Below are 25,249 nucleotides of genomic sequence, written 5' to 3' on the forward strand. Positions count from 1 at the left end.
ACAATTTTTTTTTTCTTCTTCATTTGCTGGATGTGAGACTAAGCTATTTTAAGATGTAATAGCTTCAAAATTAAAACCATGTCTTTAATAGTGTTTTTCTTTCTATGCATGAATCTATTTTTGTTTTGCATGCTCATCCGCATTCTCTGCTGCCAGATAGATTAGAGACCAGTACCAAGATATAATTGTTTTATTCTAAGACAAATATTACACACACAAAATAAAATCACGAGTAAATTTATGAGTCCTACAAAACAAAAAGTGTCAAAGATATTTAATGAGAAATCCATATAAAATTTATCTAACGATAAATAACATTCTAATTGTCAAAACAAACAGTCAACATTGTTAAAATTTCTTTTATCAGAATTATGAGAGAGGATCAAAAGAAATTTATTACTATTCCCATGTGATTTTATACACGAGCATAATTATGACATGAAATAACTATAATAAAACACATCTTGTCAACCAAATATATAAAGAAATGTCTAAGAAAACATATCTTTGATTTTGAAAAAGAAGATTTCGGCGGCTAACAATCCCCCCAATCTTGCCACCAATTACTCCTAGAATCTACAATTTTATAATTGTCGTTAAATTAAAAAATGAAATAAAAAAATGCAGACGAATAATGATATACTATAAACTATATTTAGAGTACTAGAGGCTGCAACTCAACAGATACAGCCAATATCAAAGTTGTAATCAAGCCAACGATCTCAATGATAATCATCTCACACTTGTCAAAACCATAGTCATTATATAAAACACACAAAAAATCTCTAATATATGAAAGATACAAATAATGTACTAATTAATAAACATTGAAAGAAAACTCCATGTTTTCTTTTGTATATATTGCTATATATATGATGATTAAAATTTAAAAGCCATATTGAGATGAGAAATGATGAGTAGAGAAAGAGAAAGCCAAACTATATAGCCTATAGTTGCTACTAATAATTATATACGCATAATTCTAAAGGACTCAGAGAACAAAGAAAAGCAAAACAAAATAAAAAAAATGTTGAATTAATTTGATTTGATTTGATGGTGGTGGTTTATGATGATGAAGATACCAAGATTCTCCATTTCATGCATTAGCTTTGTACTTCTACCAGCATCATTTGCTTTAAATAAAGTGTATAAAATTATATGTACGAACCTACCTTTTTTTTTTTCTTTCCCTTCTTCCATTAATAATTTGATGGTGTTCGTTTAAGAGGAGTTAACTTATGTTAATCAGAAGAAGAACAATTAATCCATGATTCCACCGTACCTTCACCTCTTGTAGTTGTAGCCACTACTACACCACATTCTTGTCCTTTCTCTATACCAAAATCTGATGCACCAGAATTCCTCTCTTGAATGCCACTCAGAGACCCAAGAATTCTTCCACCACCAACATCATTGTCTCCATTAATACTAGTAGTACTACTCGTTCTCTGACCCCACTGATCTTCTGAAGTAGTATTACGCATGTTGTTGTTGGTGACTCTCTCCGATGATGCCGGAACCATGTTTTGTTGATGAAGAACACCAATGTTGTTGTTGTTGGTGTTGTTATTGTTGTTAACATGGGCATGGGCATGACTCAATCCTAGTTCCTCAAAAACACCCATTTTTGGCGAGATTTCCAAGGAGGGTTGTTGGGGCCCATGTGGGTATTTTGTAGGTGCTTGAGGTGATGAAATTGATTGAAAACCGAGAATTTGGTTGTGTTGCATGAGAGGATGATTATGGTAGTTAATGGACGCTGAATTAGTTGAATTATTAGATGCTAAATTTTCCAAAGATGGAAAAGAAGAAGGGATTTGAGAAAAAGAGTAATGAGGTTGAGGTTGAGGTTGAATTTTCTGAGCAAAAGGACGAAGAAGATAAGGTGGTGCTTGATGAAGAGGAGGGTCCATCTGAGAAGACAAAGATCTTGAAGAAACAGAAGAACCAAAAAGATCTAATCTTGTTCTTGGAAAAGGTGAAGAAAACGGTGGTGCTGGTATACCAGTAAATTCTTGAACCATGGCTCTGAAATTTGTAGTATCTGTAGTGAGAACTGTAGTGGGTGCACGCCTTGAAGCTCTTGATCTTTTCTTTGGATTTCTTCCCATGTTGTTGTTGTTGTTGTTAAGATTTTGTTGATCATTGGTGAGTGATATTCCTCCACGTGAAGTACTTTCTTGTGGTAGAGAATGATGTTGTTGGTGTTGGTGTTGGTGTGTGGTGGGTACAGAAGCAACGTTTTCTCTTGTTTGACCAGCTGCTAATTGACTCAACAAAAAAGCTTGTTGATGATGATTCTGTTGAGAAGATGAAGAAGGTACCATTAAGCTACTAAGATCGGTATTGTTTGGTTCAGATCTACCTGTAGCTTTAGCCCACATCATATCAAGGTTTAGAAATGAGTTTTGGTTTTGGTTTGATGTTGGTGAAGCTTTTTGTAATGAATCCATATAATAATTCACCAATGGATCAAACATTTGATGTTGTTGTTGGGGTAAAGAAGAAGAAGAAGAAGATGGGTGTGATGGTGTGTTTAGAACATGGTTTATTCTTGTTGTTGATGGTGGTTGGTTGTTTAAGAGTGCAGAAAAATTATTTGAATCAGCTCTTGAATCGTAGTCTTCAATTTCATCACCACAGCTTGAAGATTGCATACTACCACTATTTCCTGAATCCATGATATGAGAGAGAGAGAGAGAGAGAGAGATATTTTGCTTTTTTCTTATGCTTTTTTGGTTTTGGTTTTGGTGCTTACACTACTACTACTATACATACCCCTCCATATTTAAGTGGTTCGTACAAGGCTCAGAGAATGAGGTATGGGACAAAAGAAAAAAACATGAGAAAGGGTTGTTTCTGGAGTTTGGTGATAATTATGGATTCAGAAAAAGATAGTTTTCTTTCTTTCTTCAGAATATTGTACTCATCACACACACTCACACCCACGTTTTTTCATTCAAACTTTCAAACCTCTTGGATCTGAAAAAAAAGAACCGTACACTGTGCTTTCTTTGTTTGACTAACTATTATTACTAAATTTGTCTTTGAGCCAAAACATGTATACGTATAAATGAACATACAAAAGGAAATAATCAAAAGAATATTTAATTCTTGCAGTTACAAGGGAAGATGTGTAAACACAAACTTACTCTGTTTGTTTGGATTCTTTGTATTAGGGTTTGTGTCACATGTGCAAAAAAAAAAAAGGAAGAGTAGTGTGTGAAGGTGTGTGGAAGAAGAAAAGGATAGTTGTTTAGCTTTTTTGTTTATGTTTGGGGTTTCATCTGGGAAAATATCAGAGTGGGGTAGCCATAAGAGGTGATGAATGGTGATGACAGGCTTATGTGGTCGAAGTATGTGAGAGTAGATATACGACGATGATGATGGAGGTTAATTACATTATTTAATGAATGGTTAATTTAATAAGATATTTAATTAATTTCTTGTTTGTATTATAGATTTTTTTTTTTTTTTACTAGGAATAATGAGGTGGGCATGCAGTCAGATTGGAGTGATGGTTGTTGAGTTGCGTAAGGAGAACTACCATATCTACCTTTTCTATACGCTTCAATAAACCAATACAAATTAATACTTGCATATATCATATCTAGATGTTACCAACAAAATATATTATAGTATCTAGATTTACACATTAAAGTTCTGTCAAAAAAAAGATTTACACATTAAAGGGTTATTAAAAAAAATATTAGCACCTAAAATAATTAAACCAAAAAAAAATGTCAATAAAAGGAGATTATTATATGATGGCAAACCCGTCAAACCTTATATACCAGTCAATGATATTATTCATAAACCCAATATAAAAAGAAATGTATACATTGATATTTCCAATAGATTCAGTCCAAATATATATTTTTCGAGTACATCTGACTAAGTCAGAGGCAAAAAAAAAAATCAAATAAGTAAAAAGCTGAGGAAAAATGTAAACCTAATATGCTCCACTTTTAGATGGTTGTTTTCCTATAATTTAACTTTCTTGCGGCCATGATTCATCTATGCTAAATTGCTACATCTACAAAAAAAAAAAGGGAGCTTCTATGGTGCAGTCAGGAAACTGACTTTTTTGGAAAAGTTAATTTTGATTTTAATGTTTGATTCATTTTTAAATTGTTGATTACTGATTAATGATCAATATAATTCATCTAGTAATGCTTGAAACATCTTGGACTTACATGTACCCTTTTTTCGTTGGCATCTTTAACATGCAAACAAAGTTGATGATATTATGTGATAGTCTTAAGTGTTACACTTTATGGAGTGTTACACTTAAAACAAGGTAGGATATAATTAGATCAAATGCAGGCTTGTTAATCTGATGAATTGATGATACTATGAGGACTGAACTTTTGATGCCACTATACAAACAATGGGGTGTTACTCATTACAATTTTGATGTTATAGTGTTAACTTCACCAGAAAAGTCATTTTCATGACTTCACCATAGAATTTTCCCAAAAATAAATGCTAAATTGCTACAATCAGTTGAACAACATCATAAGTTCGCTCCAACAATCCAAACTAACACTAAAAAGGAAGAAAACGTTACTAGATGATTATTAATCAGTAATAAGGGCCCTTCTCCATTAATATATAGATAGATTTTTTTTTGGTAAGAATAGACAGGTCAAATTTAATAATCCTCCAAATAATAAACTTCATTTTTATTTTCTGTCAAAGAAAAATTAAATATTTTTGCGGATTAAAATGATATGCATGGCTAACGTAAAAAAAAAATTACACTATTAATAAATAATAAGCTTTTTTTGGGAGAAAATTATAAATTTTTTTTAAGAAGGAGAAATAATAAGGTTTTGATAATTCAAAATATTTGACTTTAATATTTTTACCTTAAATTCATATAATAATTTATGATTGATGGACAAAATAACATAGTTATGATCCTCTACATTTATGATTTTCTCCATTTCTTCCATTCGTACTTTCTGATCAAGATAAAAAATGAATATTGCCTCTAAAGATGATTAAATCGTTTGAAGGTCAATTTTATAGTGCATAAGTCAGACAAATCCCTGCATTTTATATAAGTTAGTTTTAACCATTTGATCAATAAATCTCTTTATTAGGTCAAGTGAAATATGATGTGATTTGTTGATTCAATGATGAAAAAGACATTTGTGTGCGGTGCAAAACTATTTTGCCTGTACATTATTGACAAAACCTCTTTTAAATTGTACCCCTTCTGTCCTTGGCCGTTTAGAGATATGGGTTGAGAATATGGTGGAGTTTAACTTATTTACAAAATCAATTTCAAAACATTTTTTATTTTTATCAAACTCAATATTATGTGGTGGAAGGGACTAACTTATTATAACACGAGTAACATTTTGTACCAATTTATAACTTTTAAAATATAAGTGATCAACTTAAAACCTAAAATGAATAAAAGAGACGAAACATGCAATCAAACAAATAAAAGCTTAAAAATTGAATATTACCTCTACATGTGTTTAGATCTTTTGAAAGGTCGATTCTTTTTTTTTTTTTTTTGGTGAACTTTGAAAGGTCGATTCTATGATGCACAAGTAAGATAAATCTGGTATGCATAAGCTAGTTTTCACCATTAAATCACTAAATCTCTTTATTAGATCAAATGAGATATGATGTGATTTACCGATCAGATGATAAAAAAATATGTGCGTATTTTTTGATATATTGATCCCCCAACAACAAAAACATTTGCGCCTTGGTGCAAAATTATTTTGCATGTAAATGATTGGCAAAACCTCCTTTGAATTGTACCAATTCTTCTACATATTTGGCTGTGTTCTGATAAAATAGTTTTTCCCTCTTGTCATTGCAAGTATGCTTTTTCATATTACTTTTTGTTTGTAACCAAAAAAAAATTACTTTTTGTTTTGGCTGAACTATTGTTTTTTTTTTTTTTTTACGAAATTATTTTATATTTGTTGTACTCTGCTATATTATATGCATATATACTTCTGATTTTTAAAAAGATTATATAGATAATCAACTTGATTTGCAGAATAAAAATAGCGGTCCTTGTCATTTCTACGTGTAATATCTAAATGCCTTTTCCTTTTTGATATATACCTATGGTCTGTATTTGCCCCCTATATAATAATATAACCAATCCATACCCTAAATATATATAATGTACACGATTCTCACGTCTTCTAGGTCTACACGTTATGTATATATGGATATTAATTCACTTCATTCTAACATTATTTAACCCCCTTTTCGCGTTAAATGAATCGTCTACATGGGAACTTAGAATCTCAATATCTCATATTTGCTCTATGGTATAAATAGTATGACTATTAATTGATTAGGAAGGAAAATTTGTCATCAATTATAAGTTTATATTTGGCTCAATACGGAGGCACACGATAGATATTTTTATATATTTTTTTGAGGAGACATTATAAATAGATGTTGTGTACGGTTAGAGGAGAGGATTTTTTTAATATGGACAAAAAATGTGTATAGTTTTGTAATGAGTCTCAATATTAAGTACTTTTTTTAAAGCAAGATGTGCATTAAAAACCATCAAAACTAACCACAAGGCGTACAGAGAACAATGTCAAATTTACATTGTCAACAAAAAAAAAAACCATGAACTGCCTTAGAGAGGTTAAAATATAACACCAAAAACTAAAGATAATCAATGTAGTACTTAAAGTTATGAGGCTGCCCTACATAATAGACTAGTCTTTTAGAGTTGCTTGGGTATTGGTTGGTGGTCTCCATGGTGTTGCTGATAATTTTGTGCAACATGGTGTGGTATGGTTGTCTTTGATTGTTGAGAAACAACATATTATTTGATATTGAGGTGGTCGAATGTATGGGGATATTTGCTCATTATATGGAGTGCGTTTATATAAGTAGAGTGCAGGGGCGGATCCAAACATTGTAGTTTGGTGCGGCAAAAATATAAAAGAATTTATGAATTAAATTATACTAAAATAGGGAAAGAAGTTCTTCCGTCATAATTATTCAAACCCAAAATTTTGAACATGCGCAATTAGAGAAATCCAAAATGCAAGTACAACGCAATAACAAAAATTCATTTCAAATCATGAAGGGAACAAAGACATAACAACAAAACATGTCAAGTGTTATTAGTGTCTTGACATAAAACGGTGATGGAGTCAATATTTTTTTTTTACGTGCGTCACTAAAATAAACTAAAACAATAAAATAGAAACACAAAATTTAAGTTGTAATAAACATTATGTTAATTATCAAAAAAATTGAACTAAATGCCTTAAATTAATTCTCTACGCACTCCAAATAACTTAAAATCATCAATAATACAAAAAAAATTATAAATAATTCATCACATATAAAAATGTATATTTATAATCAAGTATAATAAAAAGAATAAAATATATTTTAGTTTAATAAAAAATATAATATTATTTACGGATATTTACGGATATTTTAAATAAAAAGAGAATATCATTGTATTTATTTGATAAAAGAAGTTTTTTTATATAAAAAAATTTTGTGTTTTATATATACAAAAAGTAGGACATGAAGAGCAAGTTCGGCATAAAGCTCAACGGAGGGAGTCGAACCCTCAAGAAGGATTCCTCCAAAAAAAAAAGAGAGAATATCATTGTATTTATTTGATAAAAGAAGTTTTTTATATAAATTTTTTTTGTGTTTTATATATACAAAAAGTAGGACATGAAGAGCAAGTTCGGCATAAAGCTCAACGGAGGGAGTCGAACAAATTTTTGTGTTTTATATATACAAAAAGTAGGACATGAAGAGCAAGTTCGGCATAAAGCTCAACGGAGGGAGTCGAACCCATATACAAAAAGTAGGACATGAAAGCAAGTTCGGCATAAAGCTCAACGGAGGGAGTCGAACCAGTGACAATGATGACAGTCGTTGCCAGAACTTACCACTTGGACACACTAGACATCTTCTACAACTTCGCACAACATAATATTTATTATATATCTTTAAACTATAATAGGTGTATATACCTATTAAAAAATGGGTAATAATCTGGTGTGGCACATGCCACACCATGCCTTATGGTGGATCCGCCCCTGGTAGAGTGGGAACAATAATATATATTCTTTTGATCAAAAGTTACACAAAAGATTCACAATTAACTACATCTCATCCCAAAAAAAAACTATTCATGCTTATGTTAACTTTACAAAGAGATGAAATTTACATCCAAGTTGATCCTCAAGCTTAGATCTCCTTCCACCTTAGCACCTATGCTTCTTGCTCCTTGTGTTCTCCTTGTATTTCTCTCTGAAAATGTGAAAATTTCCCTTTCAAAGTGAACTTTTTACATTGGTATGGAAAGTGAGAATTCACTAAGCGACGTGTAGCTCGCATAGCGATTTGAACTTTTTGTATTGGGAAGACATTTTTAGTTATAGATTGTGTCATTGAAACCCTGATACTTCGCTAAGCGACTTAATCTGATTGTTCAGCGAATTGTGCTCTTCAAATACTTCTAAATCTTTGACATGACTCGCTAAGTCATTGGTTTGCTCGCTTAGCGCCTTTACTTTCCTTGTAAAGACACAAAAAGTTTGAAAAAGTTTAAAGTAATTGATGGCATTGGAACCCACTTAGGTTCAATTTGAATTAATTAATGAAATAGAATGGAGCGGGGGTGAAATGAAACATAATGGAATGAAGTGGAACAAAGTGAAGTGAAATGGAACAGAGATTCCATCATATTGTTGGAGTATTTTATGATATGACGGAATAATGTTTTCATTCTATAGTTTGAAAAGTGAATGAAACGAAACAAATTATAACTTTTTATTCTATTTTGACCCTTATTTAAAAACATTATTATTTTTTTTCTTTTTTTTTATAGGATTATATCATCATAGTTAACTCAGACGACCGTCGTGAGAAAATGACAATCCATATTCATCATATGGTATTTAAAAATATTATTATGTGTTCACCAAAAAAAAACATTATTATGTAAAGGGTCATGTTAACTTGTGCCCTGAGGGCACAAGCTAAGAAGTTAAAAATAGAAATAAAAAATAATTTTTATATTGAAAATATAACTTTTGAAACTTTTAAGACATTGAATGCACAATTTCCAAGCAAAAACTTCTACATTTGGTTTCTTAACTTATGCCTCAAGGGCACAAGTTAACATTTCCCTTATGTAAAATAGAGGGTGGACAACTCAACTGATTTGAGTTAAATGATTAAGTAGTTTTTTTTTTTTTGAAGAAAAATGATTAAGTAGTTGACAAGTTAAAAATTGAAACTTCAAATAAAAATATAATTAGGGAAGACTACTCAGGGCACTCGTTAGCTAAATATAATTATACTATTATTCAACCAAATAAGCATGGCAATGGGGCGGGGTGGGGACGGGTTTTACCTTCCCCGTCCCCATACCCGATTCTCATATACTTACCCGTTACCCTACCCATACCCAACGGGGATGAGAAATTGAATCCCATCCCCGTCCCCGACGGGTTCGGGTATCCCCGCCCCATCCCCATCCCCGCATTGAATAATTTTTTTTTTATTTAAAAAGAGAAGTTTTTTTGCATCCCCAAGAGCAATGTTGTAATACATTATCCAACAATGCGCTCACTTTAACATTTGTTAGACGGAATGATTTAGTTAATCTTTAGATATCAATGGTAGATTTTATTAACATGACAATTATCAAATAAAATAATGACATATCAACATAAAGTAATTTTTTACATTTGGGACGAGTTTGGGTATGGGTTCGGGGTGGGTACCTATATACCCGTTACCCATCCCATACCCGTGTTTTGAAATCGGAGAAAACCCATACCCATACCCAAACCCAGTCAAAACGGGGAAAATCCGTCAAATTGGATTTGGTTCGGGTGGGTAACCGCGGGTATGGGTTTTGTTGCCATAAAAAACTTTGTTTCATTCTCGAAAAAAGAAAACAGTTATATAGATAGATTTTTTCTTAAAAAAATCAACATAGATGTGTCGCTGCTTGTGTGTATACCAGACATATATCAGAACCGCTGCTTGTCGTTAAATCCGTCTTTGCAGCTAATTATGTACTCCCTCCCTTCCTTTTTAAGTGTCTCTTTTGGAGAATTTTTTTGTTCCTGTTTAAGTGTTACTTTACATAGTTCAATGCAACATTAAATGTTATTTTACTAATATTATCCTTATTTATTATTGTGGAGAGAGAAATATATGTAATGAGATATTAAATAAATAAGGTCATTATAGTAAAAATAGAAATTATTGTATCAAAAGTAACAACATTTATTGATTGTCTTGGTTTGTGTAAAATGTCAAAATATGACAATTAAAAAGGAACGGATGTAGTATTAATTAAGTTACTTAAACATGTAAAATTACTTTAATTAATTTGTATTAATTGAATGTGGTCACCGTCCCTCCACCTATAAAAAGTTTTGGCAAATCTAAGGAAGATTGAGAAATGATGATGGGACCTCCAATCTAATGCCATTATTGTCAAATGGATGGTATGGTTAGAGTATAGGACATACACACACAGCACTACTAATGATATAGTAGCCGTTGGATGTCATATGTACGGTTCAGGTATAATCTTTTATCATCACCGTGAGAGAAGAGGATGACCTGTATATCGAATGACCTCATACTCCTTGTCTTCATGAGCGCAAAAAATAAACTTATTAAGAAATGAACTCTCTTTTTTCTTCAAAAAAAGAAATGAATTCTCTTTTTTTTTTTTTTTAATGATAAATGTTAGTATGTTGTTTGGTTTTATCTATTAATAAAATTTGAATTTGATTTTTTTAAGTGGTTTAGTAGCTGAAACTCACACATTTTAAATGTGGAGAAGCGGATGTTCGGGGTTCGAACTTCGGCTTCTACATATATTATGCAACAACCCTACCAATTAAACTAAGCTCATATAAATCTTTATTCAACGGAAAATTAATAAAAAATTCGATAAAGGATAAATCGAATAAGAGCTCCTTAGTTTGAATCTAAAATAATTATTATAAATTTAGGGATGATAAAATTAAAGGTCATGACATAAGAGTGCTAGATAACTCTTTCAAAAAAAAAAAAAAGGAGTGTTAGATAGTTATTTTAATGAGGAAAAAACACGTTAAAAACATATTGATTGATAAAAGAATTCTGCTCTTCCCCCAACACAAACTCGCACCCTGCAGCCATGCCTTAAATGTCCCTGCCAGGGCCGTCTCAACAAATTCGTAGGCCCGGTTTTAATCTAGTGAGGGATATACACAAATTTTAATTTTGGGCCCCAAAAAAATAAATAAGACACTAAAAAGAAAAATTATAAAAATATGCACTCTGGTAGGACTTGAACAAATTATAAAAATATGCACTCTGGTAGGACTTGAACAGAAGTCCCTTCACTCACAAACACACATCTGCGCCACTGAAGCATATTGAATTGTTTGAAATATTTTCGCTTTCTTTCTATATAACAATTATTTAAGTGTCCTTCAAAACATAAAAAAAGTATTTTGGGCCCCCAAAAATTCGAGGCCCAGTGCCATAGCCCAGCCTCGACGGGCTATGGGCCGGCCCTGGTCCCTGCACTAGTTAACTAGCGCAAGTGTAAACTAATGCGCAATTTAAGTCACGTGGCGCAAGTTAAGTGGCGCAAGGTGGCAATTTTTTTTTCTTTTTAATTTATTTACTATTTTCAAATTACGTTATTTACTTTATAATTTATTTTTTCATTTTATTCTAATTTACTTATTTTCTAATTTATTTGTTCACTTTATTCTAATTTATTTACTTAATTAAAATTAATTTATTTACGTATTTACTTTATTCTAATTTATATATTAAAATTAATTTATTTACGTATTTACTTTATTCTAATTTATTTATGAACTTAAAATAAATATTGATTCGATTTTATTCATTAAATAAATACAAATATAAATAAAAGGAAATGAACTAAATTAATATTTATTCATTAAATACAAAATTAAAAAATAAAAGCAAATATAAATAACAAAGAATGAACAAAATTGAGGCAATAACAATATCTCATTTTATTAATAATTCATACAATACAATAATTGATACAAAAATTTATTCGAATTCACTAAATCTACTTATTTTCTCCCTCTTGGGGTAAAAAGTGACCAACCTTCTTGGGTTAAAATAGTGAGCAGCCTTTTTGAGGAAAATACATCATCAACCCTTGAGCTAAATTTAAATCTGATTTTTTTTACCCCAAGAAATTCTTTTTACCCAAGGTAAAAAGTTTCTGGGGCTAAAAAAAGCAGATTTAAACTTATCCCAAGCGTCGATCACTTCCCCAAGTCGGCTACTCATTATTTTACCCCGAAGAAGTTTGATCACTTTTGCCCCCAAAAAGACTATTGACAAAAAAAAAAAAAAAAGAAATAGAGGGAGAGAGTGAAGAGGGAGGGAAAGTGATATGGTGTGAGGAAATAGGGAAGCATGGAGGGGTATTTATATGTGGGAATGGTAGTATAGCTTGTAAATACCATTAATATGGTAAAAAAAACGTGTAGATTGAATGTTGAAAACTGACCAAAAACCAAAAAACGTTTGTTCTTCAGTTCTAACCACCGGCCAACGTGCGTGAGTTAACTCGCGCACATGCCAGTGGTGCGTGACTTAAGTCACGCATCGTGACTTAACTCACGCAGGGGTATAAAAGGAAATCATGTTGGGCGCGAGCAAAAAGTGCAGGGGGAAGAGCATAATTCTTGATAAAAGGTGTTTCAGACCGGTATAAAGCCCAAGGTCGGAAGCCCAACAAAAGCGGCCCAAGAAACCTAAGATCGGAATCCCTCGCGGACAAGTGATATGAAATCATGCAAAGTAACAGAGCCACATTCAACTCTCTGTGGGATTCTGCCCTCACTAAGGGTCTGTTTGGTTAGAGAGTTTTGGAGGGGAGGGGAGGGGAGGGAATATTTTAAATTTTATGTGTTTGATTCAATTTGTAGAAGGGGAGGAGATGGGAGAAGGGGTTAGCAAAATCCCTTCAAGACCCTGAGATCTCTTTTAAATGTTATTGCATTGCCAAAATTATCCTTAAATTAATTTAAAATCTCAATATTATTCATGTAACAACTTTTATTATTATTAGGTTTTATTATCCTTGTAACAACATTATTCAAACAAATATATATGCCAAATACCACTTTTGGTCCTTTTAGTTTGACAGAATTCTCAAGTTAGTCATTTAAGTTTCGAAAGTTTCAATTAGGTCCTTTTAGTTTGACATAATTCTCAAGTTAGTCATTTAAGTTTCAAAAGTTTCAAATATGTCATTTTAGTTGATAAACTATTTCACCATTACCCCTGCTGTCAGTCTCCGTTTAACTGATGCTGATGTAGTCATTACGTTGTTGACTTGGATCAAAATGATGCCTTTTAAAAGATGTAGGGTGTCAAAACGCTAAGTTTAATGGTCACAAATGATCATTTATATTGCTAGAAAGACAACTATTTACAATAACAAATACCATTCTAGCACTATTAAACAACATTTACAGTGCTAGAATGATCATTTGTGAGGATTAAACGTAACATTTTGACATCTTGTAGCTTTTAAAAGGCAACATTTTGATCCAAGTCAACAACTTAACGACTACATCAGCATCAATTAATTATTAACTGACAACAGGGGTAACGGTGAAATAGTTTATCAACTAAAAGGACCTATTTGAAACTTTTGAAACTTAAAGTACTAACTTGGGAATTCTGTCAAACTAAAAAGACCTAATTTAAACTTTCGAAACTTAAATGATTAACTTGGGAATTCTGTCAAACTAAAAGGACCAAACGTGGTATTTGGCCAAATATATATTATCCATATGCAACAACTTTTATTATTATTAAATGTATTATCCTTGTAACAATATTTTTTTTGAAAGATTGTAACAACTTTTATTATTTATGTAAGGGAAATAATAAAAGGAACATGCGCCTTGAACCATGTGTCAGGCGCATGTGAGTTGGTTTATGGGCGCACCTCAGCATGTGCCCAGGCGCACGGAAACTTGTGGCAGGCGCATGTGAGTGTTGTTTGGGCCCCAGAACGCTTATTTCTTCGTCTTGTTGAGTGTTTGCTTTCATATAAGATGTCTTGGAACTTGGGAACAAAATTTCTCCCTCTATAACATCTTTTGAGGCCTCTTGAATCTTCATTCTTCATCTTCCCAAGGTCTTTACAAATCTTCAGATGTTCTGCTTTGCCGATTTGCACGATTTATTCGTGAATTACATCAAAACAACCTAAAATTGTTATGTTTCGCGAAGAATAGAATTATAGACTCAAATATAAAAAACATTACAAATGTCACGAAATCATAAGCAATTGCTTTAAAACTCCTCTATTCTGGATGAAAAACCTACTAAAATTGACTGAAAAACATGCTAAAAATAACGTAAGATAACTTGTGATCACTTCATTTTCATCATCAACGTTCAGATCATGAACGCTTCATAATTAATAATTTAGAAGTAGATGTAGAAAATAAAATTTTAGGAATTTTCTCAATTTCTGCTTAAATGGAGTGTAACAGTGTGAAAGTGAAGGGAGGAGGGTGTCTTTGGAAAACTAGAGGGAATCTTTGTATTGTTTAAGAAAATATCATAATAGGTTATTTTAATTTGCAATTTAAAAATGCATTTTAAAAAATTATCTAAAATTGTAATGCGAGATTAGTTTTTTAAAGGATTTTTATAGTCAAGAAGTAAATCATTGAGTGAACAAACATTCTTTTGACTCCCTAAAAAAAAAAAATCTTTTGACCAACCACATTTACAAAAGAAGTATTCTTCAATTTTTATGTAGAGGAATGATATCTGAACAATTAAATTGTACTCTCTCCGTTTTAAAATGAGTGTTACTTTAGCTAAAAAAAATTGTTTCAAAATGAATGTCGCTTTACATTTCCAATACAACTTTAATTTTTTTCTTCCAACTTTACCCTCTCAAACTTTTCTCTCACACAATTTTCAATGCAACTTTAAGTTTGTCTTTTTCTAATAAAGTAAGGACAGTTTAGTAAAAGCGTTATATCCAATGATTATTTCATTCCATTTCTTAATCTGTGTGCCAAAGCCTAAAACAACACTCATTTTAAAACGGAGGGAGTACAACCAACAACTTATTTACTATTTTTAATAATATTTTGCTTGATTTTGATTTTTGTGCTCCTCACAAAATTAAAAGTTGTTGCATTGGTTATCCATTTTTAGATGTACAAATAACATACTCCCTCCGTCCCGGAATAACTGACCCATTTTTTAAAAAAAAGTGTTCCAAAATAACTGACCCATTTCAATTTTCAATACAACTTTCATCATTCCCAATACAATATAACACTAAATAATACTACTTTTATCATTCCCAATACAATATATTCCACTTTCCCCTTTATTTATACACTTTTCTTAATCTGTGTGAAAAACCAAAGTAGGTCAATTATACCGGGACGGAGGTAGTAGCTCTTTATGTATTCTCTCTCATGCTTTGTAGATAATCCATGAATGTTGGATTTATGCATTGTCATAAGTAAAAGTTGATCCTGTCATCATACAAAGAAATATCCCACTTCAAGGTAGCGATAACACCATCTAAGAGAAAACAAAAATAAGATGAAAACAAACCTCTCTTGAATGAACGGTGTAACATAATTTTCATTCCTCCCTTGATCGGAACCTTGCTTCGATACTAGTTGTTGAGAAACCCACACAAGAAAGTTTTTTAAGGCTTTATTTGCGAGTTTGGAGGGGAATGGATGGGAAGGCTTGAGAAAAAAGTAATGAGCAAGTGGAAAAAATAGAGAAAAATGGGAGGGGAGGGCTTTGGGGGGTTAACTTTTCTTCATAATACAAAACCCTCCTTATTTGGGGGAACTAAAAAATTGTATTGGAGGAGGGTTTTGGGGGTGTTTTGGAGGGTTAATATCAATTCTTCAAATTTAATCTATGTTGTTATGATATTTTTAAAATTAAAAATATAGTAATCTTATGCATTAATTTATCTTTCTCTAAAAAACTACTCTTTTAAAAATTTTGAAAGATTTCTCTATTTTCCCTCATATTTTGCACCCCTCAAAGCCTTTCCTTCCATTCCCCTCCAAACTCCCAAACAAAGCCTAAAAGTGGAAGCATAACCACAAAATGAGCAAAACAAAATATAACTCACATATCGATTTTGGTTCAACACTTCGTACCTACATTTACAATTTCAACAAAATATTTTAGTACTAAAACTAAAACTATTTACAATAAAAAATTATAACTCTCTCATGACACACAACAATCCAAGCTCATAGTGACAGTACACCCAAGAGACTAGAGATGTGTTGGAGAATGAAACTCAAACCAACTCTTCATATTTATAATACCTCTCTACCTCTTTTTTCTTCTCACTATCCAATGCGAGACTTGGATAAATATCCACTTTAGCTTATATCAAATGTGAAGTCAAAGTCTCATATTGGATAGAAAAGTGACAGTTGAGTAATACTGCTTTTGTTCCTTATATTAGAAGCTATTATTGGGTGAATTTGGACACCATAACTTCACGTAATATTATCAGATATATGAGTCTTTTCACTTATATATATTTCAACATTTAGTCTTCCATCTAACGTGAAATTTTTAATTTATACTTAATACACATCAACACGAGCTTCCACGGTGCTGGGTGGGGAAGATAGATACCATAATGATGATAAACTAAGAGACAACAATTATTTTCTTAACGTATTGTTGATCTGTATAGATTTGACATTGAGAATATGATGTGAATAGACCAACATTATTTTCAAGTCGGAATCTAATGTGACTCAAAATTGGAGGAGGTAATATCAATTACAATTTTGACAAGTCCAACGCTACCTAATAAGAATATTAACATTGATAAAAAGACAATAATTAACAATTATCCTCTTTTTTTTTTTTTTTTATACTTTCGTGAGCATTACTGACCTATTCTTCATATTCGATTCCAACGTGAACCGTGTTCTTTGTTAGGAATAATATAATAGTAATCCAAGTTTGTGATGGTTCGATAAAAACTGGAATCGAAATTCAAATAAGGAACTCCAATTAAGGCTATTATGAAAGTCTTACAATGGAAACAAAAAATTGTACTAGTAATGTTAGGGAAACAAAATGAAGTGGTGGAGATTGAAAGAGGAAATAAGTGGTGTAGAAGTAAGGGCAGAGTCAAATGGTACAAGTCTTGTGTTGTGGGTGTGGTGTGGTCCAATCCAACGGTTTAGGGTATGGTGGCGTTGGTCCTTTTGGGGACATGGTTGGTTGGTGCCCACTGCCCAGGAAATGTTAGCTGAGAGAGAATTTGACGATTGACTTGTCTTTGATATGGCCAGCAACCTGCACCACATTCACCCCCTCTTACCAAACTCTCATGAGGCAAAGGTTTGAAGTATATAGTAACATAATCCAAATTAGCCATTAATATTGCTAGTTATTATCCTAAAAAAATTGTTAATTATCTTTGAACATGTATATGATTAATTGGCTTAAACTCGGTTTGTATTTGTCCTCGTGAGCTTAGCTCAGTTGACATGAACAATGCATAATATATACAAGATTCGAGGTTCAAACTCCGACCACCATAAAAAAAAAACTTGGTTTGTATTTAAATAACTTCGACATTTTTGCTTCTCAAATTTTTTGCAGCAGTTGTTTGGTGATCTTGACGCAATCGAAATTCTTTTTCCTTCTCAAATGCACTTATCCCTCGTTATTGCTTTATCATGGAAGCTGGTAATACGACTTCCACACTAATCTCTTGCTTCTCTAGTTCTGTACTTGCGAGACATAAGATAGATGACTTAAATAGAACTCCTCCAATCATTCTTGCATCATCTTTTAATGTTGATGGCAAGTGCTTTGGTAACCCAATAAGACATTGATTTGGTGGCCTGCTTCGTCACTTTTCTAGGACATGGGTATTTGGTTTCTCGGGTTTTTTTTTCTTCAAGATCCTCTATTATCCTCCATTTTGAGCTCCATGCTATTTGTTGGGGCTATTGTTGGCTAAGCAGCTAAATTACCGTGATATAACTTGTTTCACAAATTCTCTTCGTTGTGTCGATATTCTCCAGGTTTCAACACCAAGGTTTCACAAATATGTTAGTTTGATTCAAGACATCAAAGTCATTGTTATTCGAGATTGACAAGTTCACATTGCTCACACCTCCAAGAAGAAAATAGTTGTACAAACTTTCTAGATAAGAGACCTTCTCTCCCCCATACTCCATGGGAACTTGGTTCCCTAGAGATTAGTTGTTTCCCACTTTTTTGTTTTGTTTTCCTTTTGCTTTAGCTTAAAAAAAGACTTTTTTTTGACAAAAGCTTAAAAAAAAGACTTAGGATGTTGTCTAATTGACTTCTTCGATGAAGTGCATTTTTGGTTATGCAATGATAAAAAATTATTTTGAATAAATTGATTATGTAAAATTGATTATGTAGAATTAGTTTTATTTAAAAATACGTTGAATGTAAAATGATATATGTTCGCACATATTTATGTAAAAGTGAGTCAAATGAGTGTAAAAATTACACTTAAATTCAAAAGTTACAAATCATACATTCAAGTTAACATCAATTTTACAAGCAAAATCAATTTTATTCGAGAGCAATCACACATATCAAATTCAATTTTACAATCAATTCTAAATGTTCCAAACGTGGAACCAAACACAAGGCGAAGTAATTTGCTGACTTACATTGTTATAAAATTTAACAGCTCTCGGTGTCCTAATTTGTTTGTTGCTCTTCACTTTCGAACAATCTGATTCTGGGTCCTAAATACTAGTGTTGACTAAATTATGATAATTAAGAAAATTGGCACTCCATCATATTGATTTTATTTATTCACATAATGTAACAAATTCAATATTCATACAAAACTACATCCACGACTGACTATCATCTTTTATTTTATTTTTCATACTTATACATTTCAATTTTAATAAAAAAAATCTACAAAAGGGAGAAAAAAGTAAAACCGCATTCTATTTTAAAATTAGAGTATAAATAATTAAGTTTTATTTAATTTACATAAGCTATAATTTTTGGTATGTTACAGCTGGAAACTTATGAAGCTCAAGTCATCTTTCCATGTCTTTGTTGTTTTTCTAAATAAATGAAATGTCATTTCTAAAATTGTTGAGATCCTCATTTAGCCAACACCGAGTTTGTTGGTTTTCCTGTCACTCTCCAACAAAAAAACAAAAAAAAAATAAGAAAATTAAAATAGAAAAAAAAAAGTAGTCAGAATTCAGAGGAGAAGAAGAAAATGAAAAGAAGAATATTGCAGCATTTGATTTTCAACAATACAGCTAATTCTTTCTCATATTTTTTGTGTGAAGAATTTTAATTAATTCCTCTCATGATCATCAAATTCAAAAGAGAGAAAAAATATAGTTACAATATAATGTCTTGGCAGCCTCTCCAGGAGGAGGCATTGTAGATTATCTCCTGGAACAAAAAATCATAAAATTCAAATATATATGTCTCTACATTTTGTATTCTAAGGTGTACAAATGTTTTATAATTTGTAACATATTTTTACAAATACTTTTGTAACATTATACATAGAAAAAAAAAATGGGAGACATTTCGCCAGAGAGAAAATCAGGCTGTGGATTAATGACAACAGTATTTGGAAGGCGGTCGAAAAAAACATCCTCTGTGGGTTCTGCTCCCATACCAAACAACGTTAATGATCCAAAACGACGACGTGGTGGTTCAAAAGAGGTTGTTTCTGTTGATGCACCTTCACAAAATGTTTCAAACACTTCAACAACTCGTGCTGTCTCCAAGTCTTCTTGTTCATCAAATAATAATCCACAGAAAACGACAACGCCACGTGGACCATCAAAGGTTTCAAATTCATCAACTACTCAGGGGTATGTTAATCAAGGTAGGAGAGTTCCAAAAGAAGCTGTTGGTATTTCAGGTGAGTTAGAAAGCATGATCAATGATCATCAAAAATCCAAAGGAAGTAGTACTCTTATTCGCGCTTCGTCTGGCAATGTTATGTTGTATGGAAATTTAGGGAATATTAGGCAAGGAGATAAAGATAATAGTTATTCAAATGCAATGGATAATTATAACCAGTATTTTGAAAATGCAAATTCAAATGCAAAAGGAGGACGCACAAATAATGTGATGAGTGTTAGTAAAGAAACAAAATCATCCACCAACAAGTTGAAGGAAGAAAAATCATGTGGTGGTTCACTTTGTAGGGCTATATCAACTAGAATGGATCCAGAGCAGTTGAAAATAATGGGGAATGAGGATTATAAAAATGGAAGATTCGAGGAGGCGTTATCCTTGTATGATGCAGCTATTGCAATTGATCCTAAAACAGCTTCTTATAGAAGTAATCGAAGTGCTGCTTTAACTGCTCTTGGTAGGCTTCTTGAAGCTGTGTTCGAATGTAGGGAAGCTATTCAAATTGATCCTCATTATCATAGAGCTCATCATCGATTAGGAAATTTGCACTTTAGGTAGGTATGCATACAATTATGCAATATTAATTCAACATTATTATTTGATCTTGTTACCAGATACACGTAACATTTTGCTTATATTTAAGAGCAGAGCGGAGAGAGTGACTAATAATGTGCGTTTATTATTGCTGATTACAGATTAGGAGAAACGGATAAGGCCCTTTATCATTATAAACAAGCAGGATCAGAGGCTGATCCTGATGAGGTTGCTAAAGTGAAGATTCTTCAAGCTCATTTAAGTAAGTGCACTGAGGCTCGCAGGTTAGGAGATTGGAACACACTAATTACCGAGACCTCCAAAACTCTATCATCCGGTGCAGATTCTGCTCCACAGGTACTCATCAGTTATTAACTGGCCTATATATCATCATATCTTCAACGACTACTTTAGTTTATGATTTTGAATTGTGGTTGCACTCGCAATTACATTTACGCTACGATTCTTGATATTGTAGTAAATTGTGGCTGCAATTGTGATTGCGATATATCGTGGCCACAAAAACAATTGCAGGCCGCAAATTAAAACTATTACCCTAATGTATCTCTCTATCACGTGCATATACATGTTATGTTTCATTTGATTATGTGCTGATATATGTGACACTGGTTGCATTCAAGATATTTGCACTGCAAGCCGAAGCGCTGATAAAACTCCGTAGGCATCAAGATGCAGACAACGTGATGTCAAAGTGTACTCATTTTGATGTTGACGATTGTACCAAATTCTTTGGACCAATTGGTAATTCAAATTTGTTAGTGACACGAGCTCAAGTTGATATAGCTGCTGGCAGGTAATTAGTACTACTAATTTAGTTTCTACTGATAATTTGAATTTGAAAAAATGTTGTAACTTGATAAACCACAATCATTTAATATTGTGTTATCAGATTTGATGATGCTTTAGAGGCAGCACAGAAAGCTGCTAGACTAGACCCTAACAACAAGATGGCAAACAAGGTGTTGAGAAAGGCTCGAGCTGTGACAGCTGCAAGAGGAAGAGGAAACGAGCTTTTCAAGGCATCGAAATTCTCCGAGGCTTGCGTTGCATATGGAGAAGGGCTTGAGCATGATCCATATAACTCTATTTTACTTTGCAACCGGGCAGCTTGTAGATCAAAACTCGGCCAATTGGAGAAAGCAGTTGAAGATTGTACTGCGGCGCTTAACTTGCGCCCATCTTACACCAAAGCAAGGTTGAGAAGAGCTGATTGTAATGCCAAGGTAATTAATATACAAGTTTCATAGCACTTAATGAATATTTTAAATTGTTGGAATATGTCTATTCATATGCTTTGTGTAATGTTTATGCATTGTGAAATGGATTATAGATGGAAAGATGGGAAGCTTCAATAGGAGACTATGAAATCTTGTTAAGAGAGACACCAGAAGATGAGGAATTAAATAGAGCATTGTTGGAGGCTCGGGCGCAACTTAAGAAACAACGAGGTGGATGAATAGCACGACAATATATTGTTATAGGGATCGAAGATTGATGAAGAATTGAAGATGCCAAAGGAATAAACATTTGCAAGTATGACACGCTTCCTGTTGGGTGGAGAAAAGAGTGTTTTTTTGTGCACAGGCTATTAAAGAATAACACACATGACAATTTGATAAATTCTTTCGAAAGAAACAAAAATTTATGATGTTCTTAGCCGAAAAATGAAATTCACTGCAGAACATTTCAGAAGGAAAAAACACAGCACTATTTGTTGAGGCTAAAGGAATTAGAGTCACAAGTTAGTTAATGTATAGTAGAACTTGCACCTGGTATGCTGTGTCTCATGTACTCTTCTTGGTTTTCTTGTTTCTTTTGTAAGAAACTGTATAACATTACTTGTTTATGAATAATTTAAACTGTGTATATTAGATTTGTTCATAATCATATTATCATTTGACAGGCTAGCTAGTTCTCCTGTTTTCTGCTTCTACCACCTTCTGTCTTTTTCTTTGGCATACATGTCATCTCTGCCACTAACTAAACCTCATTGACATCAATATCAATTATCAATACAGGAAAAACAAAAAATAAACAAACCTAAATAAATATCAAGACAACTATGAAGGCAAAATCAAACAAAAGAAATTAAGACAACGAAAAGGAGAACAATAAATTAACAAACTCGAATTATCTGCAGTCACCGACTGGGGAGACTGTGACCCTGATCGAGGTCAAAATTATGAGAGAAGTAGTGACATTGTAGTGCGACCAAGTCACCGAAGGCCACAAATCAGAATCACTTGCCACAAAATTTATTAAACCAAAATTCTGCAACCCTTTGTCATGATAATTGTTTGAAATGAATGTAAAGATTACAAGCATGTTTTCCTAATGCATTGCATCACATAAAGATATTTAACTACCATACACATTATAAGTAAAAATAATGTGCCAAAAGTAACACATAAAACTTGCAGACACTAAAAAAAAAAACACGAATCCTTCTTTCTTGTCCAGGCATCTCAAAAACACTCATAGCCACTTATTTTCGTCTGACTTTAATGCATCATTGCAACATAAAAAACAATGCCAAAACTACAAAACCCCTTGGTAAAGCCAACTTTTTATTCAATGATAGTAATACATAAGGGTTCTAGCTGAAGAACCCGACTGACAACTCTACTTTGCGACCTAAACAAAGTCACACGTAGGACACTAACTGTATAGTGTCCTACACGTGCACAGTAGAGGCCAAAATCGAGAAATCAGACCTAGACTCAGAACTGACGGCATCAACGGTCTTTAGTTTATGATGGGCCTGGCCCAAATTATATTGGCAGTTGTTCCTAATGGCAGTAAGCTCATATGGCGAAGTATCTGTAGCCAGCCACTGTTCCACCTCGAACTGTTGTTGAGCACATGGAATGTGGGCCCCAGTGGTGGTAACCTCCACATAATTACAATACCAACCGTGATGAGAACCCGACCCATCTGAAGTCAAGTTCATATTGCAAACAGGTCCATCCAAACAAGGACCTCTACCACTGAATATATCAAGGTTGCCCCGCTCGAAGTAGTTATAATCCGAACCCATTAACCCGCCCCATGCTTCAAGATCCCTGATCAATATACCGTAACCGTCTGCGTTGTACAACGTGAGGGTCATGATTGAATCTGTCCCTGCCTTGATGATCGACCCGGTTCTAACGTACACCGTGTACACACAATCATCCTACATGTATGTAAGATATATTCAAACATTTATATGGGTTAGACAGTGTCATTCTAAATTCTAATCCTATCGAAATTGCAAACACATCATTAAATGAAAAACACATTTGAATATCAAGATATGATGACTAACAAAGATAAATGATTAATGATACTAAAGAGAAAATCTTACAGATGTAACGGTTCCGGCGAAGCAAAACGAGAGGAGGAGGAAGAGAGCGAAGAGAGTCGTTGGATTTGCCATGAGATGTGAAGTGGGTGAAACTAACTTTGTTTAGAGATGAAGTTCATAAATAGAGGACTGACATGTGGGTGTGGTATGGGGGATGAATAATTGATGAAGTTTAGTACCACATGGCATATGTGAAAATATATCAAATTAAAGGGTCATGTTAACTTGTGCCCTTAGGGCACATGTTATGTAACTCAAAAATGAAAACATTTTTTTAAATTTTGTGTATTCAATTGTTAAAAAGTAAAAATGTTAAAGTCAAATACATTAATTACAATAAAATATTTCTATTTTGAATCATTAGCTTGTGCCCAAGGCACAAGTTAACATTTCTCCAAATTAAAATAAAATAGCCTGTGGTCCATGATTAGAGTGGCTCCATACCAGGGTCCCCTTTTACGATATTTTGTGTGTGAAATGATTGTATAAGATATGATGGTGCATGATAAGATATGGAGGCACTACACTACTCCAAGACCCAAGCTAGTCAACAATTTAATTATGATTTGATTATTGATCTAGGGGCAATACGTCAAGACGCGAAGTGAAAGGAATAGTTACAATAATTTCGACGGTCAAGTGAGAATGAGAACAAAGAATTATAGATATTGAAATGATAGAAGTTATGTACCTTGCATTTGTGATGAAGTGTGGTTTTTATAGGCATAAACGTGAACTCGATGGAATGTTGATGAGAGACTATTACATAAGGCGCTCCATCAATGTTGAGCTCATTGTCAATTACACGTCGTTGAGACGTTATGGAATGGGGGAGTCCAAACTAGCCGTTGAGACATTCATGGGACGGGAAGAATCCAATGTTTGTTGGAGCGGATCCTTAGCGTGTTTGAGTCCAAAACATTATTAATTAAATACATTGATCTTGCTTCTTAAAGTAAATATGATATGTATGATAAGGTTTTATTATGTATGCTCAACATAAAAAATGTTATCATATCTTGTATTTAATTTGCACATTTTAACTGATTGTGACGTGGTTAAAGAGTAGTTGCATAATTTTAGGGTTCTGCTAACCGTTGTCCTGATGTATTTTTTAAGGATTTTAAAGTAAGTAATTATTCCTTAGAAAAGTGGCATCCCCCTCCTCCGAAACATTTCAAGCATAGTATTGATGGATTGTATATTGGTAGTAGTACTTGACTTACAACTTGTGGGGGTCTCGTAAGGGATTTTAAGGGCATATATTTTAGTGACTTATCTTGCAACATGGGGCGTTCTACTTCAATTATGGTTGAGCTTTGGGGCATGTCCATAGTTTAATAATGGCTAGTAGATTGGGTTTATTTCCCA

The 25,249-nt window shown here is 32.8% G+C and overlaps 3 protein-coding genes across 3 annotated transcripts; 1 reads left to right on the top strand and 2 right to left on the bottom strand.

The window, feature by feature from the left end:
• Positions 1-743: 743 nt before the first annotated feature.
• LOC146941059 (uncharacterized) lies at positions 744-3,565 on the bottom strand. The gene has a single exon (XM_085754853.1). It carries the CDS (start codon positions 2,679-2,681, stop codon positions 1,242-1,244), a length of 1,440 nt encoding a protein of 479 aa, XP_085610979.1. The 5' UTR covers positions 2,682-3,565; the 3' UTR covers positions 744-1,241.
• Positions 3,566-19,187: 15,622 nt separating this feature from the next.
• Positions 19,188-22,403, top strand: TPR14 (tetratricopeptide repeat (TPR)-containing protein). The gene is made up of 5 exons (XM_085754854.1): positions 19,188-20,531; positions 20,673-20,868; positions 21,153-21,325; positions 21,422-21,755; positions 21,863-22,403. Exons 1-5 carry the CDS (start codon positions 19,627-19,629, stop codon positions 21,986-21,988), a joined length of 1,734 nt encoding a protein of 577 aa, XP_085610980.1. The 5' UTR covers positions 19,188-19,626; the 3' UTR covers positions 21,989-22,403.
• A 383-nt stretch (positions 22,404-22,786) lies between these two features.
• LOC146941061 (PLAT domain-containing protein 3-like) lies at positions 22,787-23,972 on the bottom strand. The gene is made up of 2 exons (XM_085754856.1): positions 23,879-23,972; positions 22,787-23,707 (listed from the first exon to the last, which is right to left on the bottom strand). The coding sequence occupies exons 1-2, from the start codon at positions 23,948-23,950 to the stop codon at positions 23,207-23,209; spliced, it is 573 nt and encodes a 190-aa protein (XP_085610982.1). The 5' UTR covers positions 23,951-23,972; the 3' UTR covers positions 22,787-23,206.
• Positions 23,973-25,249: the final 1,277 nt, after the last annotated feature.

Source organism: Medicago sativa, chromosome 3 (genome assembly GCF_051527215.1).
Source record: "Medicago sativa cultivar Bolivia chromosome 3, Bolivia_mono, whole genome shotgun sequence".
Lineage (NCBI taxonomy): Eukaryota > Viridiplantae > Streptophyta > Magnoliopsida > Fabales > Fabaceae > Medicago > Medicago sativa.

What these genes read in the sequence shown, in the direction of transcription:
- LOC146941061 (XM_085754856.1), bottom strand. Translation starts at nt 23,950, where the DNA reads ATGGCAAATCCAACGACTCTCTTCGCTCTCTTCCTCCTCCTCTCGTTT. An exon ending in TCGCCGGAACCGTTACATCT is followed by an intron (nt 23,708 to 23,878) that starts GTAAGATTTTCT and finishes ACATACATGTAG; the next exon opens with GATGATTGTGTGTACACGGT.
- TPR14 (XM_085754854.1), top strand. Translation starts at nt 19,627, where the DNA reads ATGGGAGACATTTCGCCAGAGAGAAAATCAGGCTGTGGATTAATGACA. An exon ending in GTGCAGATTCTGCTCCACAG is followed by an intron (nt 20,869 to 21,152) that starts GTACTCATCAGT and finishes GTTGCATTCAAG; the next exon opens with ATATTTGCACTGCAAGCCGA. An exon ending in GAGCTGATTGTAATGCCAAG is followed by an intron (nt 21,756 to 21,862) that starts GTAATTAATATA and finishes AATGGATTATAG; the next exon opens with ATGGAAAGATGGGAAGCTTC.
- LOC146941059 (XM_085754853.1), bottom strand. Translation starts at nt 2,681, where the DNA reads ATGGATTCAGGAAATAGTGGTAGTATGCAATCTTCAAGCTGTGGTGAT.